Below are 17,891 nucleotides of genomic sequence, written 5' to 3' on the forward strand. Positions count from 1 at the left end.
GATTATAATGAAACTTTCAGAAAGTAATCATTAGATGTGCATTTACAACTTATTCATTTCCAGAGTCACCCCGGTTCAAGATGTCTGCCACAGCTAATCAACCCCAGCCAACAAAAGGATGCCTACAACTCAGCCAATTTCACAGACATTAACCTAAAATTTGATGCAGTAGCTGAGCATCTTCCCCAACACATACTCAGACTCAGATCTTCGGGTTGTCTGTCTTATTTCCTTGTTGTTTGTTGTTCTCTTCTTAGCTCTTTAGCTGCTCTCTTTTAGGTTCGATGTGTTTTAGTTACTTGGTTCTGCTTCCTGTGTTACTGCCCATTGTTCCTTGAGCATAAAACGCAAAACTGACCTGGAAAACCTGCAGCTTTATTGAGTCTTAGCGCCCCACCACCAGCACCCACGTGGGCCACTTTGGGCCCGCGGGCTGGCAGTTGATGAACACTGCTCCAGTAGGATGCAGAAACAAATACTTGCAGACAACTTTGTGCTAAAGCTCAGATGAAAACCTTACATAAAAGCTGAATGAAAGAAGGGGATTTTTTCCAGCAGGATTTGGTTTAAACTAAGTCACGATGGATAATTAAGAGTCAGGCGCAGGTGTGTGGGTCAGTCCACATAGAACTACGTGTAAAAATGCACCACCCCGTTGTATTTGGAAATGAAATAAACTGAGCTTGAGCCCCTTTTCTTTTAAAGAGAATTAAATCAAAAATCAAAATAAACAGGCTCTGTCTCTGACCACGGTGCTCGCTGCACGCCTCCCTCCCTCCCTCCGTCCCTCCCTCTCTCCTCTGCTCCTCTCTCCGGCCTCCTGACGCGCAGCGGCGACTTCACACGGCAGAGCACGTTCACTCATGGCCGAGCGGCATAGCTGCACACTTCACTGTCTCCCCTCCCCTCCACTCACCGTCTGCCAGTCGCCCTCCCTCCACCGGTACCGAGCGGGACAGTCCGTGACCCGGCACGTCTGGCTGGACGGCGGCCGGGAGCGCTGGGGACAGCCGCTCTCCAGAGGACTCCGGCGGTCACCGAGTTGGCAGAACACCTCTCTCCGCTGGATGCCGTCGCCACATGAAGCTGAACACTGAAAGGAGAGGAGGTAAAACTTTATTACTTTGTTTAGTTTTTGTTTTATTATTATTTATTGATTTAACTATGGGAACACAAGACTTAAGTCATGACATTTCTTTGTTGTTTTCATGTTTGATGCGAAGTTTTAAACTAAAGCTGGTGTGTGGATAAATTCCTGTAAAGGTTTACAAAATAAATGTAAATTTAAATCGTTCTCTATTGCATTTTTTTTAACAATGTAAACAAAATGTAGGTCTTGGGTCCAATGTGGGGCCAATAAATGTTAAAGGTCCTCATTGCAAACTATGAAATCAAACATAAAAAGGTTATCCTGAATTAAAGTTTTCCATATATACTGATACGCAATTCTGAACTGCAGGTACGCGGTCAGTGTAAACAAAGCACTTTTGTCTGCATACGTTACTCAACAAATCAGAGCGAAAATATGCACCAGTACATCAAAAGTTGATCTGAAATGGCTCGCAGTTGTTGACCTATTTCCATTCAGTCCGCCTGTTTCGTAGGTAAACATGTGGAAGTTGGCAGCTGTTTGCAAATTTTGCTTTTTCATTTAAAGTCTAGTTGCTAAACATTGATATAAGGAAAAAAAATCTGGATTTTGTCTCTTATTGCGTTTACGTCATGACATTGCAATGAGTACCTTTTAATGTGTTCTGTTTTTAATGATTGCAACCTATAAGGTCATGTTCATATTCATAAATTAAATCAGGTTTTACAGAAATGAGAAGATGTTAGAGTCTGCTTGGCGGATCATGTCGCCGGTTTCTATCAACCCCCACGTGTTCAACTAGTAAGTGATGCTGAAGCAGTGTGCATGACATTGTTGGTTTTGCTCATTCATTTCAGCTCTGTTGAAGTGAAAATTAACTCTTCTTTCAGTCTCCCTACAGATGCTGCTGCTTCACCTGAAACGTGAGCTGCAGCTGCAGGATTACAACAAACTGGAGACGGTTCAACAGACCATCGCGTCAAAGTCTAAGAAAGATTAATTACTTCTTTCTTTGTTTTAGAGTTTTAGCGAATTCCAACATGAGTCTAGATTGCTGACTAAAAGCCTTATGAGGAGTATCCTTGGCTCTTGGCGTGCATCCCGCTCCACAGCTGTTCTGAGGAGAAACACATCCTCTCTTTGGCGTTTGCAGCACATCCATGTTCGGAGTGGTGGGGGTGAATTCAGAGAAGGAGGGTGGAAGAAGAGGGGGGAGAAAAAGAAACAAACAGAGCGAAAATAAGGAGAACAAAAATGAGAAGCAGCGCAGGGCAGGCACCCAGGTGCGTTTTTGTGAGTGCGTCTGGCGCAGTGACGTCAGCGAACTGCCTCCAGTAGCACGCTCAAAGGAACATGTGGTTCCCATTGTGGCGGCACAGACAGCAGTCAGAAGATAAAAGAGGGATAGAGAGGAGAAGGTGAGGAGCAAAGGAGAGGAAGGGGGGATACAGACGGGAGGAATAGATTTACACTGACTGGACTTGAGATCAAAGACGGGGGGTGCACATCCCTCCAGCTGTTCAGCTGTTTGTGCTGAGGTGTCACCGTCCGCCATGCCAACCTGCACCACCTCCACCTCTCTTTGCTGCCGCCAGCCAACCACTCAACGACGTGTAAAAGACCCGCCGTCTCGGTTAGGAGCTAAGCAGAGTTCATAAACACTGCCAGTCGGAGCCGTGCATGTTTCAAACATATGGACACACTTGGCAGCAAGCTGGTAAGCATTAAAGTGTAAAAAGCACGAGAGAGAGAGAGAGAGAGAGAAAAGGGCTGATATGTCTGGCAGCGTGAGAACAGAAATTATAAAACTGTTTTGTGGCGCGCTGAGAGTGTTTTACCTCCCCCCAGCTGCCAGTCTTCCACTTGGGGCACCGGCCGCCTCTGCAGCGCCTCTGCTTGCTGGGTTTGGGAGACAACTGCAGGCAGTTTTCCTCCGGGATGGACTGGCCCGGCCCAGCCACGCAGCTCACCTTACGGGTTCTGGAACCTCTTCCACAGGAGGCCGAGCACTGCAACACAAAATATCGAATGGGAAATTAGAAGTTGCACTGTATGTTCAACCAGAATAAAACAGAAACTATGAGGGTAAAGAGAAAAATATGAACAAAAAAGGTCAATAGGTATCAAAACGGTTGGCGTTTTAGGAAACGTCATGTGCAGGTTGTCCAATAGCAATGCCTGGCTGCTCACCCGGCAGCAGTTTCTTTAGTCTTAGGGTTCACTGAATCACCGACAGTCTAACTCAGTATGACGGGCGCACACACACAGTAGCATTACAGGGAGCAGAGCTGAGCTCCACTGTGCTCCAATAATCAAAGGGGGCGCTGCACGTGGGGATGGATATGATGCGACAGGCTCAGAGTTGAACGAGTACACGGCCCAGCGTGTGGCTCTGTCCTGACTGCCAAGGGCCCGTACCGGACAGGAACACGCTGTGACCCCTCACCTCATTCAAGGAGGAGGAGGAGTAGGAAGGAGGGAGAAGTGTAATTCTTACTCACTGGAATGAGTATTGTGTATTTGTGTCAGATTGTTGATTCACTTCACCAACAGACAAAACAATTTTCTAGTTGAGTAATTTTAACACTGTTTGGAAGATACTGCACTTAAATTTTAATTAAAACATCTGACTGTGTTGCTTTGGTCTTTATTGGGGGGAGGGGTGGGGGGGTGGGGTATAAAGAGTATATTGAATATTAATTTACTGTTTTCATTATCAGAACAGACACCAAAAGTTCTGGGTTTTTTTATCGTCAGCAGTCAGCATTTGTTTGTTTGGTTGGTTGGTTTAGATGAAACTGCCCAGAATGAAATTAGGCTTTCCAGTAAAGATTTAAATCCCTAAAGGCAGTCATTTACAGTCCAGAGTGGGTCACTTCTCTGTTCATTTCATTTCATTTCTTTGTCTGTGGATAAAACTCCAAGTTTTCTGTGTCTTCATAATTATTCAGTACACCAACACAAAATCATCAAATTAGACACATTTGACTTTATATTTCTTATAAAGGAAAAGCCAAATTTGTCTCACTTCAAAGACATCACAAATCAAAAATATGATTTGTTTCCAGCAGTACATACAGACACATAAATCCAGTAAAGCGAGGCCCTGTTCCCACTCCACCCCTTGCATTTTTACCAATGTGTGGGAATTCCTTTGAACACCCCGTTTTTGTTATTTTAAACCTTGGATCACTGATAATTTCCCAGAAGTCTGCATGTGATGATAGGATGAAAACCTGGGGAAGAGACTTTCCCCCCACATCAAACATAACCTTTGACCTGGAAATATACCACTGTATTGTCTGGTTGACGCCTCCCCATATTTGAGCCACAGTCACTGGCCCCCACTGTGGCGACAGACAGACATTAAACCAGAATAAAGAGGCCTATGAGAAAGGGACAAAGGCTGACAGCAAGTTCAAAGCAGTGCTTGCGTCACCAAGCATCCCAGAAAAAGCTGAGGTTTTACGAGTGACTGAGCACAGTAAATGAAACGGGAAGTTTGCTGAAGCCATGTTGCACAGGACGGAGATTCACCTTGATAGAAATAACTTTGAACCAGTGGCACAGTTGTTAAAGAGGTCAGCAGACCCCATAAGATAGCATAAACACTGTTTAATGATTCATGCATTTTCATTCAAGATAAACATCTCATTGAGTTAACTGGCGAGGAGGACTGCTTTAAAGGAGTTTTGCCTTCTATCATTTTATTTTTTTGACTAATAATATAAGTAGAAGGTTGAATAGACTACTTGCTTTCCCACACAGAGTAATTACTATAAAATGCAAAAGGGGGTTCTACGGAAGGGTTATAAAGTAATAATATCTGACCTGTTGTAGATAGCGCTTTGAACAGTCTTAGTGTGGAGAAAACGTTTATTCTGACCAGACTGACCAACTAATGCAAGGCCGAGACAAAATAGATTGCTGCCATTTTAAAGCAACTCTAGTCTCAAAGTGTCTCAAAAAGGTTAATGCGTATGCTATTTTAGGAACCTTTACATCACTGTCAGTTTCACATTATACATGTTTTTAGATACTTTATTTCTGAGCCAACAACTAGTTGAAGCACATCCAAGTCCAAAGTGGATTTCTGCTGAAAACAACTTCAGCCTAAAACATTTTGCAGCAGTTCTTGCAAATGAATGTTTACATTAAATAGTTACCCTGACAGAAATATTACAATATTACAGACAGAATTGCTCCAGGCGGCACCAGAAGTGCTACTATCAGAGTTGAACTCCATTTCTCCAAACCGAGGTCATTCAACAGGTAAGATTATTTGTTTGTAACCTTTTCACAGAACCCCACTTCAAAGGATCTGGACTATTTCTTTAAAAACTAAACCACAGTGTTAGTTTTAGAAATCATAGTTAAATGGATATGGTTTAATTAAGTAGCCAGCAGGTTCTAAGCAGTTTTCCCCCTTTTCCTTGACTTCAGTGATCTCCGTCCGGCCACTTTATGTGATAAAACATTTAAATGTTTTATTCAAGTAAGAATGAAAAAAACGCCTTTGATAGTGCCTCTACTTCACTTTAATCATAATCTTTTTCTGGAAATCCAACAAATCCATAAAAAAATTAAATATTGACAACATTATAACATTATAATGAATGAACAATAAATACAAGTAATTACACAAATATACAGAAATAGGTTTGAAACAGACTAATACTGCCATTTGTGCATAGGAGACATACAGTGTGCTTATTTCAAGAGCCTGTTGATATGTTTGCTTGTACAGTACGGCTATTTGCACCCAGTGATTGACCACAAATCAATCCAACTGCAAAACCCCATTAACCCATCAAAGTGAAAAACGTGACTAATCACAGAATGTTTTCTTTCGTAATTTAACCTGAGTTTGATTTTACACTGCCTCATAATCATACATGGGAGTCACTAAAAAACCAGTAGTTTTCATTAGTAAATGATTTGTGACTAAAAATGGACTCACTGCTGTGTTAACAGGCCCTTAAAATAAGGTGTGATGTCAGTACAGACTTTTATGACCAGGAGTAGTCGGCTGGGTGGGCTGCAAGTACAGTTGCCTCTAACCACAGATTCTGGACCATTTTCCAATCTGCTTCAAATGGATGGCAAGCAAAAATAAAAGGTGAGAGATAGCACGCCTCAGATCTGTGTTTAGGGCCATTAACTGCACTATAGAGCCCCAACAACTCATGCTTAATCTTAGAAAGCATAAAAATCCCTCCAGTGCAAGGGATGAAGAAAGACACAGCATGGGGGGCAATCGTAAGTAAAACTGAGGTAGACACATTAGGCTGTCTCAGAATAAGAGCTCCATTAACTTTCCCTGTGGTTACAGGAATCACATGTTAAAAACATGAAACAGCCCATTCTCTTCAGCAAGTTACTGTATTCAAATGACAAAGACAATTGCATATTCTTTGAACAAAACTGTGATACATTTTGCATCTAATCAGTGCACACACTACTCGTGGAAAGAAATAAAATCACAGAGCAAAATGGACAAGAAGCACAAAAAAATGTGATGAATCCTTGTTTTATATGTTTGGTTTCCCTTAAAGCACCACTGAAGTGAAGGCTATTGTTGTTTAATGGCTAGTTGAGTCTTGTTTTGTTTCAAGTGAGGTATTATTGAAGATATAGCACAGAATAACATATTTAGCAACTCCTAATACTGTACAGAGCAAACATTAACTAAGACATTAAAAAAAAACACTTAAAACAAGCACCTTTAAAGGCAGAAAACTTTCAAACTATTGGTTTGGCCACGCTATAGAAATCTGCATCAAAAACTTCCTAAAACTGAAATATAATGGCTGCTAGCTCTAATTACCACAAACTGGGTGAGACGCATCATTTCACATGCTATCTGTTTCAGACTCTTCAGATTTTACACGTCTGCTTACGGTTCTGTTGTCATTTTGAGGGCAAAAACCTCTGCTGGTGTATTGGTACATGACTGTAAAATACATGGTCTAATTATTACTAAATGTAAAAAGCACATGTGCCTTGAGACAAACTGAATTCTCTACATGTAATCCATTTTTGAAGATGTATATAAAAAAAAGGATGCATATATAGTATGTAGATGGTGCCATATGTAAGCTGCTGCTTTTAATGTTTGCATTTAAACATTCATGGGTAAATACTGTAGTGCAGCACCTCATAGCTGAACAATATGAACCATTCTTTGGATTATTAAGAAAAAAGCACTGTAATGAATATTCCTGATATACAAAAAAGTTCATCTGTGTTTGTATATGATTGCTGATTGGCTGAATACAAAGAGCTAATACACAAAAATAAACTATTTCTTTGAAAGTTTATACTATATACATGGGATAAAGAGACAAAAATATATATTTACCTTAATAAATTATTTCAAACTGATATTTTACAGATCTAAGTTTGATTGTGATCCTGATTTTTCTTTAAACTAGCACAAGGCTGAGAAAAGGTTTATTTCATAGTAGTGACCAAAAAAAAACCTTGTTCGTCCTGTTTATCCTCTCAGTGAAGGCAGTTGTAAAGATTTACTCTTTGGCACATTTTTTTGTTGTTCAAGTGCAACAAAAGTGAACTTTCTAAATGTCTTGAGGAAACAATCGCAGGCACCAGAGAGGGAGCAGGAGATGGAGGGGACTGAAGGTAAGAGCAGAGAAGCTGGAGCGTAATGTCTCCAGTGCACAATCACCACAGTCATCCTGCCCCTTTCAAACTGTCTGTGAGAGCAAAAAAAAAAAAAAAAAATACAGGCGCTTGAAAATTAGAGAGTATTTTTTATGAGCGTACCGAACTCCATGGGTCTGTGCTCCAGTGAGGGCTTGAAGAACACGGATGAGTATTGCACTGCTCTCGATCTGGTGGCTTGTCGTGGATCTCGCAGCTCAGATCACTGAAACGCTCGCCGCTTGGACGCTGACACACCACCAGCCTCGTCTTTATCCCTCCTCCGCAAGGCTTAGTGCACTAAAGACAAGTAGGGGGAACCGTTTTGTTACCCAGATATGAAGGAAAAGGGGGTTTATCTCAGTCAAGAGAGAATAAGTCATTTTTTTATATATGGAAATGAAACATGTCTTATGTGAAGCATAGAGAATGCGAGCGTAAGCCTTTGCTGAATGACTAAAACTGAACCATTATTCAAGCTTCTTTTTTTTTAGGTTTGCAGAGGAGAAGTTTGTCTCACCTCGCCCCAGTTGCCATAGACCCACTGAGGACATGGCCCTGATTCGCAGGATCGCTGCTCGTTGGGTCGGCTGCGACCCTCGCATCTGTTGGCAGGGTAACCGTTCTCATCCTGGCACACCACAACACGACGCTGGAAGCCTCCTGCACACGTGCTGGAGCACTGTTGAAACAGAGACAAGGAGCGCACACTGTCAAAAAAAACCTGTCAGAAGCGATAGTCAGTGTATTGGTTCAAATTATTCCCTGAGAATTATATTATTTACGTTTCATTTAACACAGCAGTGCAAAATGGATCAACGTGTGTGCTAAGGTTTAACATGTTCATACATAACTTTCACAGAAGCACAAACAATACTAAGGGACATCAGGTGGGAAGTGACCTTCTGCAGCTTTTTAAAAGTTATCCTCAAAATTATTTTTATTTTGCTTCCCTTCTCCTGGCAGAACTTCTGTCTGACATATTAAACTGATAACTGAGTGGTTTCTGCTACAGGTAAGATACCGACTATTGATAAGAACTCCACAGAACACCACTTTAAATTATGTGAAGTCTCTCTTTAAAGTAAGAACAATAGTTATGTAAGCTTTTTAAATATTGTCCAAAATGTTTCTTTCAGCTTTTGCCGCTTTTTTCTGCTCATTTTAAATACAATCTGTTAAAGTTAATTTTTTCAAGTGTTAACATGTGATATTTATTAGATTTCCTAAAAAAAATCTAATCTCCCATGTATTGATGTGAGGAATTTATTTCCATGTTGTATCCAAAAAACACAACACTACATTCGGTGCATGCCAAACTACTTTTTGCTAAACGTTTTAATGGGTTCAAGGGTGCATCAAAAATAAAGTTTGTTGACCAGCGTGTTATGGAGCTATTGCTTGTGTTCAAGTTGCCTCACCGCGCCCCAGGGTCCGGTACGCCATTGGTGGGACTGGTTGTGCGGTAGGTTGTTCCTGGCGCTGGTGTCTGGTGAGGACGGTGAAGGCTGGGACTCACTGGAACTGGACGGGCACTGAGACATAGCGCAGTCCTGCTCCGTGGCAGGACGGTCATCTGGGTCACATTCACTGGCATTCACTTCCTGTTCGCTGAAGTTAACGCACAACACCTGTCGCATCGTCTTTCCCTGCCCACAGCTCACAGAGCACTAAAAGACACAAATATGGAGAGTTGGGGAGGAAATTACATGTGAAAATAAGAATCTTTTGTTTCTTTAGATGCTAAAAAAACATATTAGTTGTTTGTGATTGCAGATGACAGTGGACCAGGAGATAATAACAAAAAAACTTAATATCTTGGTCAAGTTTTAGTGTTACATCAATAGGCTGAAAATTACATTTTATTTAGGAACTAGATTCAGAATCAAGCAAAAAATAAAAGTTAAGATACGATCAATTATACAAGAACAAACGTATAAAGAAAAATACCATAAAACAGATCTCCTACTAACACTACATAGTGTTTTCTCTCTCTGGTCCTCCCCAACACAGTTCTGTTTCTGCCTTACGTAAAACCATCTAATACTCTTATGTAACAGCCTTCAACTTAAAGCCTTGGATTAGACTGTCCATTGTTTTATACAGCTCTGTCACAATAGATCTCATGACTAAACACTGTAGGAGACACTGTAGGAGATCCTAGGTCCTAAATGCATGCTATATATATATATATATATATATATATATATATATATATATCATCTGTGTTATATTATTCTGTTTCAGGAAAAAATATTCTGTGTTTCAGGAAAAAATGTAAATGTAGTGTTGGGTGTGAAATTGAAAAAAAAAAAAAAAGCTTTTTCTTTGGCCTTAGAATGAACTATTTCCTTTCAGGCGGTCATTGAGGATATTTGGCTTGATGTAACATGTGGATGTGCGTGGGAAGAATGTGTGTGTGTGTGTGTGTGTGTGTGTGTGTGTGTGTGTGTGTGTATGTGCTGTGTATGGTGACCAGACTTGCAGTCTAACTGTATTGTATCGCCAGGACTCTGATGAGAAACATCTGTAAACAAGATCGAGGCCCCTCTGCAGCCTCCTGCATCTCCCAGCTCCAGAAACGTGTGCCTCACTCCCTATTCCTCTTTCTCTCACATGCAAACAAACACACACACTAACACACACACACACACACATACGCTCCATTCTCACAGCAGCCCTCCTTCAGCCTTCAGTCCACACTTGTGTTCTAGCTGCCATAATGTCTCCACATCCTGGCACACAATAACATTTACACAGTGTGGAAACATTTAGAAGAAAATGATAAAATGTTATCTTAAAGTGAGCTAGAGTAAATAAATCTTTCAGGTCAGACACATCCACACTGAAGTGGAACTAAATTGTAGTCCGTCAGAACATTTTGCCTCAACTCTGACCAGCAATTCTGACTGATTCAACATTTAAAGGACAGATCAGTTTGGAGAAATAAAGTTTAATTCTGGCTGGATTGACAAACGAATAGCTAGTAAGCTATCATGCATATTTTTAGTCTAGATGGAAACTGGAGTACCCAGAGAAAAAAACATTCATGCACAAGGAGAACTTTCAAAAAACTCCACAGGAAAACCCCAACCATGTTTTGACCCTGTGAACTTCTTGCTGTAAGCAGCACATCCCAACTTGGCGAGGCATGTAAAAGCTACTTTGTAAACTTTTAAACAGTTTTCGATTTTGCATTGCGTTGTTATTCAGGAAGGATTATTATGATGTTCTTGCCAGCAGAAGTGCTATAGCTCACTTCTGCTGCTGCTATTTGCACTTGCTAATATTCACAGAATTTTATATGACCAACCATGTAAAACTGATAGTGATAAAAAATAAAAATATTAGAAATTGGAGTTGATTTGAGAAAGCAGCTAAACTCAAAACTAAACTCTACTTCTCCAAACTAAGTTCATTCAAGAAGCTTTCTGCAGCAGGTAAGATATTAGTCATTCACAACCTTTCCACATAATCTCACCTCAAACGATTTGAACTAAAAGGGTACTGACTGATCTTATACGATGTAAAATATAAATATAAATGTTTGTACACCAGAGAAACACCTGTGATGTTGGTGTCTTTCTTACCGCTGTCCACTCCAGGACTTTCCACTGCCCACAAGCTACTACTGAGCAAACCTCCCTGGCAGGGGGTCTTGGCGAGTGAGCACATGCCGACTCCTCCGCAACACCACCGTGGTTGTCACGGCAACTCACGTAGCGCATCCGCGTCCCTTTGCCACAGCTAGCACTACACTGTCAGTAGGAAGAGAAATGCTAAGAAACCGGAAATCAATAATATCAATAAGTGAACTATCGGGGCCGAAAATGTGAGAACCAACCTGAGTCCAGGAACCGAAGCGCCACTGGGTTTTGTGGCTCTGGTGAGAAGGGACTTTAGTTCCTGGGGGAACTGGGTGTCTGCTGGGACACTGGGCTGTTTCACAGTCCTGTGAAAGATGAGACACATTCAGCCATTCATGCAGCGATTAACAAAATGAATATACTGTAAAAACATCTGCCTCTGACAACAAAATACCATGAATATCAGAGACGGCTCCTGTAACAATCATTACCAACTTAAACTATAATTCTTCAGCGCTGTAGTGGGTATGTTGCCCATCAACCCCCCCCCCCCCTTCCCCCCCTATCAAAACAACATTAACAGGGTCTGCCCTGTCAGTTCAAACTATGGATTGCAGCAGTAACCCACTCAGCATAAAGCCCTGATCCCTGTCATAACAGGTCATAGTGGAGTGGTATTCAGGGCTCCAATGCCCATGCTGGCGTGGTTAGAAACTCCACCCCTAATCCACCCCCTAGTCCCTCACCTTCCGCCTTGTTACCCCCCCACCTCTGCCCTCTGGTGCCCTCTGACCCCCTGTGTTGAGGAATGAGGGCCTAATCAGGTCGCACAGACTCTGAGTAGACTACACATTCCACACTCTGCTTCCTAAAAGAAACAAATAGGACTCACTGCTGGGCTTGGGGAGGCCCTACACACACTTCCTGCTGTAAACTGAACTCTAACAAGTCATATAGGAAATCTAAACATGTTCAATACTTTTTCAGACCTGACGCGAAAATCAAAAGCCAATAATCTCTCGTTTCCTTCTAATATTCAGTTTCATCCTTTCATCCCCTCTTTTTCTAAGCGCTGCTTGGTGGCGGGTGGTGGTTGGACTAGTGGCCTGGTGGCCCACTTCATGGCTGGCTGATCCGAATCACAACGAGGTGGGGTGACTGCTTCAGGGTCACTGGTCACCGGTCTCTGCCGACCCAAGCACCGGAATTAAGAGTTGCTGCAACTAGAGGGGGGCCTCATCGTGACTCTGCAGGCTCAGCCTTCTGAAATGGGTTTACGCCCCAGGCTGACCAAACAAAACCCTCACTCAGCTCAAAATACTGCAGATTTCTTTTGCTTTTGTTTGTGATGAGGCTAAACATAGAAACAGACAAACATTTTCCAGTGTTATCTATGGTCTCAATGTAAAGCAGAAACTTTTAACCTGTGACATTATTTTCAGTTACTTTTGTTAAGAGATGTAAGTCTCAATTAACATATGTTCTTTAAGATAAAGGCTTTTATTGAGATTCAATAGATTTAGTAACCCTAAAGGGATAGTTCAGATATTTTAAAGTGGGTTTCTGTGGAAAGGTTTTGAACAGTTATTACCTAGCCTGTTTCACATATTTACATAGCTCTTTGAAATCTATGTGGAGAATTATTGATTCACTCTGGCCAGAAAGATGCCCTAATGGCTTGTCCGAGCACGGCCAGTTCCAAAGTACAAAACAACAGAAATCTCAAAAAGTCTTTCATACGAACAATATTTTACAAACCTTCAGACCTCCACCAGTTTTGCATTACATGGTTATAGTGGCAAAAATATCATGATTTCCTTGCAGAAAGTGCTGCAGGCTGTGCTGGAAATGCTACAGCTGCAGCAATAACCATCTGTGCTTGAAAATAACCATGTGATGCACAATTGTCAGGGAAGTAAAAGGTTTAAAAAATAGTGTTCAATGAACCACAATGAAAAGTTTGAGTTTGGAGTCGTTTCAAGACAGCAGCAGTCCACTTTGGTCTTAGCTTTGCACAGACTAGTTATTAGCTTGTCAGTCGGGTCAGCATTAAACTCTATTTCTCCAAACTCAGGTCTTTCAAAGATCTTTGTTGTTCATAAGAATTCATTAGAACACCACTTCAAAAGATCTGAACTATCCTTCCAGGTTCTCAAGCTTATGTTTTCTATTTTTTTTTTAAATGAAGACAATTTAAATAGTTTGGTTTGTGAGTTTATCTGAATATATTGTACATCTGTCCTACTGTAACAAATATTCTTGTAAAAATACTTGGGTCAGTCTGTTTTAAATGCCTAATAATAACTGTCACTAGATGATTTGTTTAAAACATTAAAACTGTCTACTTGCATTCCTAACAAAATACTTAAATAGGGATTTTTGCAGAGGGAGAAAAATTAGAGACATGGCACAGCCTGCAACAGGTAGAATTCAAATATGAAAAAATATGAGCAAGGTTAGGTAGCTGCACTAACATTTACATTCAAGTCATATCTTCCAAGAAAAAAGTATTTTGTAAATAGTTTTTTGTTGTTAAGTTTTGTTTTTACAAAATAAACCTGATAAACTAGCTAGATAGACAGATACTTTAGCGTCCCCATTGAGACATTTGATTTAATTTTTTTTTTCCAAATCTGCATGAATACATTTGTGCTTAAAAGATGACTGTAATGATTATTTCATTATGTAGAGCCTAAATTAAATAAATTAAAACTGATCAAAATTTGCATAATCTGATTAAAGCTGTACCCCCACAGGATGCAACCTCTGAATGGGTTCTGTTTCTAATTAACAAGAAAAAAAAAGTCTGTTCTCTCTGGATTTGCTGGGTAGACTTTTACTATTATCTTTTTATTATTATTATTATTATTATTATCTGGGTAATCTGCATGTGTATCTAACTTTCAGAACAAAGCATCTCATCCAGCCTAAACCTTGGAAGTCCACACTAGAAAGCTCCCCTGATGGGAAGCGAAACATCTTCAACTACAGAATAGAAGTCTAGCTGTTTTGTTTTTAAATTATTTTTATTCTTTCTTGTATCTGAAACTCTTACACACCATTTTACTGTGTTGAGTTGTGAATTTATTTATCTTAAAATGTATTTTATGTTTTTTTCTGTCCCTTAAAGACTATAGGCCCTGTAAGTTGTCTGGACCTATTTCAGGTCTGATTTGTTAAGTTTTTGAAGGTTTTGGCCGTTCTTCAGGAGTTGTCTTAGACTTGACAGCTGTGTGGTTTTATGTGAGGAATAACATTTAATTCCGTGCTTCTCTTACAAGATCAAATCCGACAGGCTGGGGCTGACTTTATTGAAAGAAGTGGTCGGGAAATGCTTGCGTTTACTTCTGTCTGTGAAGTGTCCGTGTCACCTGGGTATCTGTGGGTCGTGTGGCAGCATTACATTCAGTGTCGTCCATGACAGCACCATAGGAGCCCACCACACACTTCACCGCTCGCATCTGGTAGCCCGGTCCACAAGAGGTAGTGCACTGGATTCAGTCGAAGAAAAAGGAGGGAGTGGAGTGGAAACATTAATAACAAGTAAAACGTTTAAAAAATTATTTACCTGAGGTGACAAATAAACTAAGCTAGCAAAATGTTTCAGTGGTACAGATTTAAAGCGACTCACACACATTGCAGTAGTCGGTTTCCCTCCGTAGCTAAGCCTGCACTTGTTTCAGGCTCGATTGCTTCAGTGAAACAGAATCAAACTTCTGTGGCGGCAGCTTTAGCTACCATTAGGCCACGCTTCACTAAACTGCTTCAAATACATCTTAACGTGCACACATCCTCTGATGGGAGGCGCAGAAATAGTTGACATTTTTTGGGGCGTTAGTGTGCACAAACTGAGAATGCATGGAGACACTGAGCTGCTATTCTCAGAGAGAGGGCTGCATGGTGTAGTGAGGTAGGAGGGAGTGTCGGTGCTACACGATGAGCTGAGCTGATCCAGGACCTGCTCGTGGTTTACATGTGGGGAGCAATCATCAGAACAGAAAATGTGATCTGAGGTGATGCTATTTATAAACGTCTTGAAAAAGAAAAGGCAGACGAGATGTCCTCTTTAAAAGCTCTGGGTAAAAATATACTTCTAATTCTGTTTTTCCTCATGCCGGGAGATTGTTAAAACTGATTACTTATTTTCTCGTTTTAGACAACTTAATTTTTCTCATGTTGATAATATTCTTTAAATAAATTGTCCAGATGGGATGCAGCCTACTCTTGGTGATACTGCAAAAGAAACTGAGGCAAAAGTGTTTTAATATATGTGTTTATCTGCAAAATTACTCATATTATTTACTACAGCAGTGTTACCAACACATTAGTTTGACAAACTTCCAGTTTTAGCAAAACCTATATTGTGGACTTTTTGTATAAAGCCAGTTTTGCATCAGAGACATTTCATCTGTCTATAATAAATCACTGGTTATCACATACTTAATGATAAACGTACTAAACTGAACTTTTGGTGTGGTTTAAAATGGTCAGTTTCAGACTAATTTTAGATGATACACAGGAGCCCTCAATTAACTGAATATTATCAGCTTTTAATAACTGGTGATTGACCAGGAAAACCCTGATCTGCATCCCCTATAAGCTCATAAAGGAAACATTAAAAAACGACATATAAAAATGGGAAAACGATGCAGTTCTGAAGAGAAGCGCAACTTTGTTTCAAAACTTTGTCATACTAGTTAATAAAAAAATACTACTTAACTTAAAACTCTAGATGTGACAAGACCAGTGAAAAAAAAAACATTTTCCCCCTCAGTTTAATCAAATGCTTGAGCAGTCTGACCCGGTGAATGTCTGACATAAATGTCAGGCAGGTGTAGATGTGGGAGTCTATGATACGTTAGGTGTCAGACAACATCAATCAGCTCTTTCACAATTGACAGAAAAACATGTGTGCTGTGCGCTAAAAATAATGAAAACACAAAATTGACTCACTTGTCCCCATGGTCCAACTTGCCAAGACGCACACTCTTGTTGCTGGCACGTCTGCACCGACTCCGGTTTCGACGAGCCACAAAAGCGATCGTCTAGACGCTCTTCGCCAAACTGACACCACGTCTGACGATGCTTGTAGCCTTTCCCGCATGTTACAAGGCACTGAAAGACAAAAATGTTTCACATCACACAGTCATACACATTGGATTCATTTAGGTTCACTTGTGTCGACTGGGATTTAAGTTCATATCCAGAAAAGATGTTGAAGTTTTCAAAGCAAATCAATGTGTTATGGGAGCACAAACCAGGGACTGTAGTAATTTATCTGAGAGCACGCATATTTATACGATACATTTTAAGTGTTTTGGCAGAAACACGTGGGAGATCTGAAAAATTCCTGGAATGCAGCTTGCAGTTCTGCAAGCTCCTTGCTCTACAATGTGTCAACTGTGCAGTACTGTAATCAGCACTTACACAACACTCATTTGTAATGAAGGGAGGGGAGCAACTTTCTGAGAAAAAGAATTATTTATAATCTGTAATCAGCTCTAGGAACAAAAAAAGGTTCTCTGAAATTCTAATTAAATTTCCAGAATATCTTCCTAACAGATGAACATATAATCATAGGTCTTATGTAATTGCATAAAAATGAAAAACTAAAAGGTTTCTCCAAATACTTGCTGTATGCAAGTACTTGTATTTTATAAAAAAATATGTTCTGCTATTGCTCAAAACCTGACAGGAATGGTAAGAGTGAATGAACCCAAATGCAGGCACAAGGTGGCAGGCTCCAGCAGAATTAATTTTAACACCAAACACAGGTTAACAGAATATGAGACAAACTGGTAGGACACAAAGAGTAGACTGATGATCTGATAACACACTAAGTACTGGTCAAGGTGATTACAGAGTGAAAACAGGTGAGCTGATTACTGATGAGAGGCAGGTGTGACTGGAGCTGGAGGAAAAGACAACTGAGACAAACAGAGTACAATGTACAAGAACTATAAAAAACAAAAACAAAGAAACACTTTTGATGTGATAAATCCTAAGAAAACTAAACAGAAATTAAACTAGCATTCCTTGAAGGAACGCATATCACCTTACGCCTTGCATTCCAACTTCAAAAGTTATTTAGTTGAAACTGGACACTTTCTGGAAGTTTCATTAACATCTGTCCAGTGGTTCATGAGATATTATGTTTACCGACAGACAATGTTGACTGCAACAACCATTGGGAAAAAATAATAAAAAACGGTCTTGTGAAATCTGTTAGTGCTCCAAGTATGTGTTGGAGATGTGTCTCAGTTGCTACCGCAGCAAATTTTAACTCGAAGTCTGTAAAAATAATCAACCTGTCGCCATTTTTTGTGGTTGCTAACATTTATTAGCTGTAGTGGCCATGTGTTTGGGTTGTCCCCAATGTTTAATCAGTGTTAGATACACACAATAATTACATTCTTAGAGTTTCACTCAAATCTGTTCAGTGGTTTATGAGATATTTTGCTAACAGACAGACAAACACACACACTTTTAATGCCAACAGGTGGTTAATAATGCAAAACAACAAAAACTGACACAAAGACACTATTATCGTT

General features: G+C 40.4%; 1 protein-coding gene and 1 long non-coding RNA gene across 2 annotated transcripts in view; one reads left to right on the forward strand and one right to left on the reverse strand.

Moving 5' to 3' along the window:
- LOC108244095 (A disintegrin and metalloproteinase with thrombospondin motifs 9) overlaps positions 1–17,891 on the reverse strand; it is a 49,254-nt gene that overhangs the window by 10,467 nt on the left and 20,896 nt on the right. The window contains exons 22-30 of the mRNA XM_017429990.3: positions 16,294–16,455; positions 14,712–14,831; positions 11,598–11,705; positions 11,344–11,511; positions 9,175–9,423; positions 8,274–8,435; positions 7,877–8,053; positions 2,929–3,099; positions 917–1,093 (exon numbers count right to left, since the gene is read on the reverse strand). Of these exons, the coding sequence (XP_017285479.1) occupies positions 917–1,093; positions 2,929–3,099; positions 7,877–8,053; positions 8,274–8,435; positions 9,175–9,423; positions 11,344–11,511; positions 11,598–11,705; positions 14,712–14,831; positions 16,294–16,455 (1,494 nt within the window). The remainder of the gene's footprint in view (positions 1–916; positions 1,094–2,928; positions 3,100–7,876; positions 8,054–8,273; positions 8,436–9,174; positions 9,424–11,343; positions 11,512–11,597; positions 11,706–14,711; positions 14,832–16,293; positions 16,456–17,891) is intronic.
- On the forward strand, positions 1,000–2,853 carry LOC112451028. The gene is made up of 3 exons (XR_003039760.2): positions 1,000–1,108; positions 1,811–1,891; positions 1,981–2,853. It is a non-coding gene; the product is annotated as an uncharacterized LOC112451028 (long non-coding RNA).

The sequence above is a fragment of the Kryptolebias marmoratus genome, linkage group LG4, assembly GCF_001649575.2.
Source record: "Kryptolebias marmoratus isolate JLee-2015 linkage group LG4, ASM164957v2, whole genome shotgun sequence".
Classification (NCBI taxonomy): domain Eukaryota; kingdom Metazoa; phylum Chordata; class Actinopteri; order Cyprinodontiformes; family Rivulidae; genus Kryptolebias; species Kryptolebias marmoratus.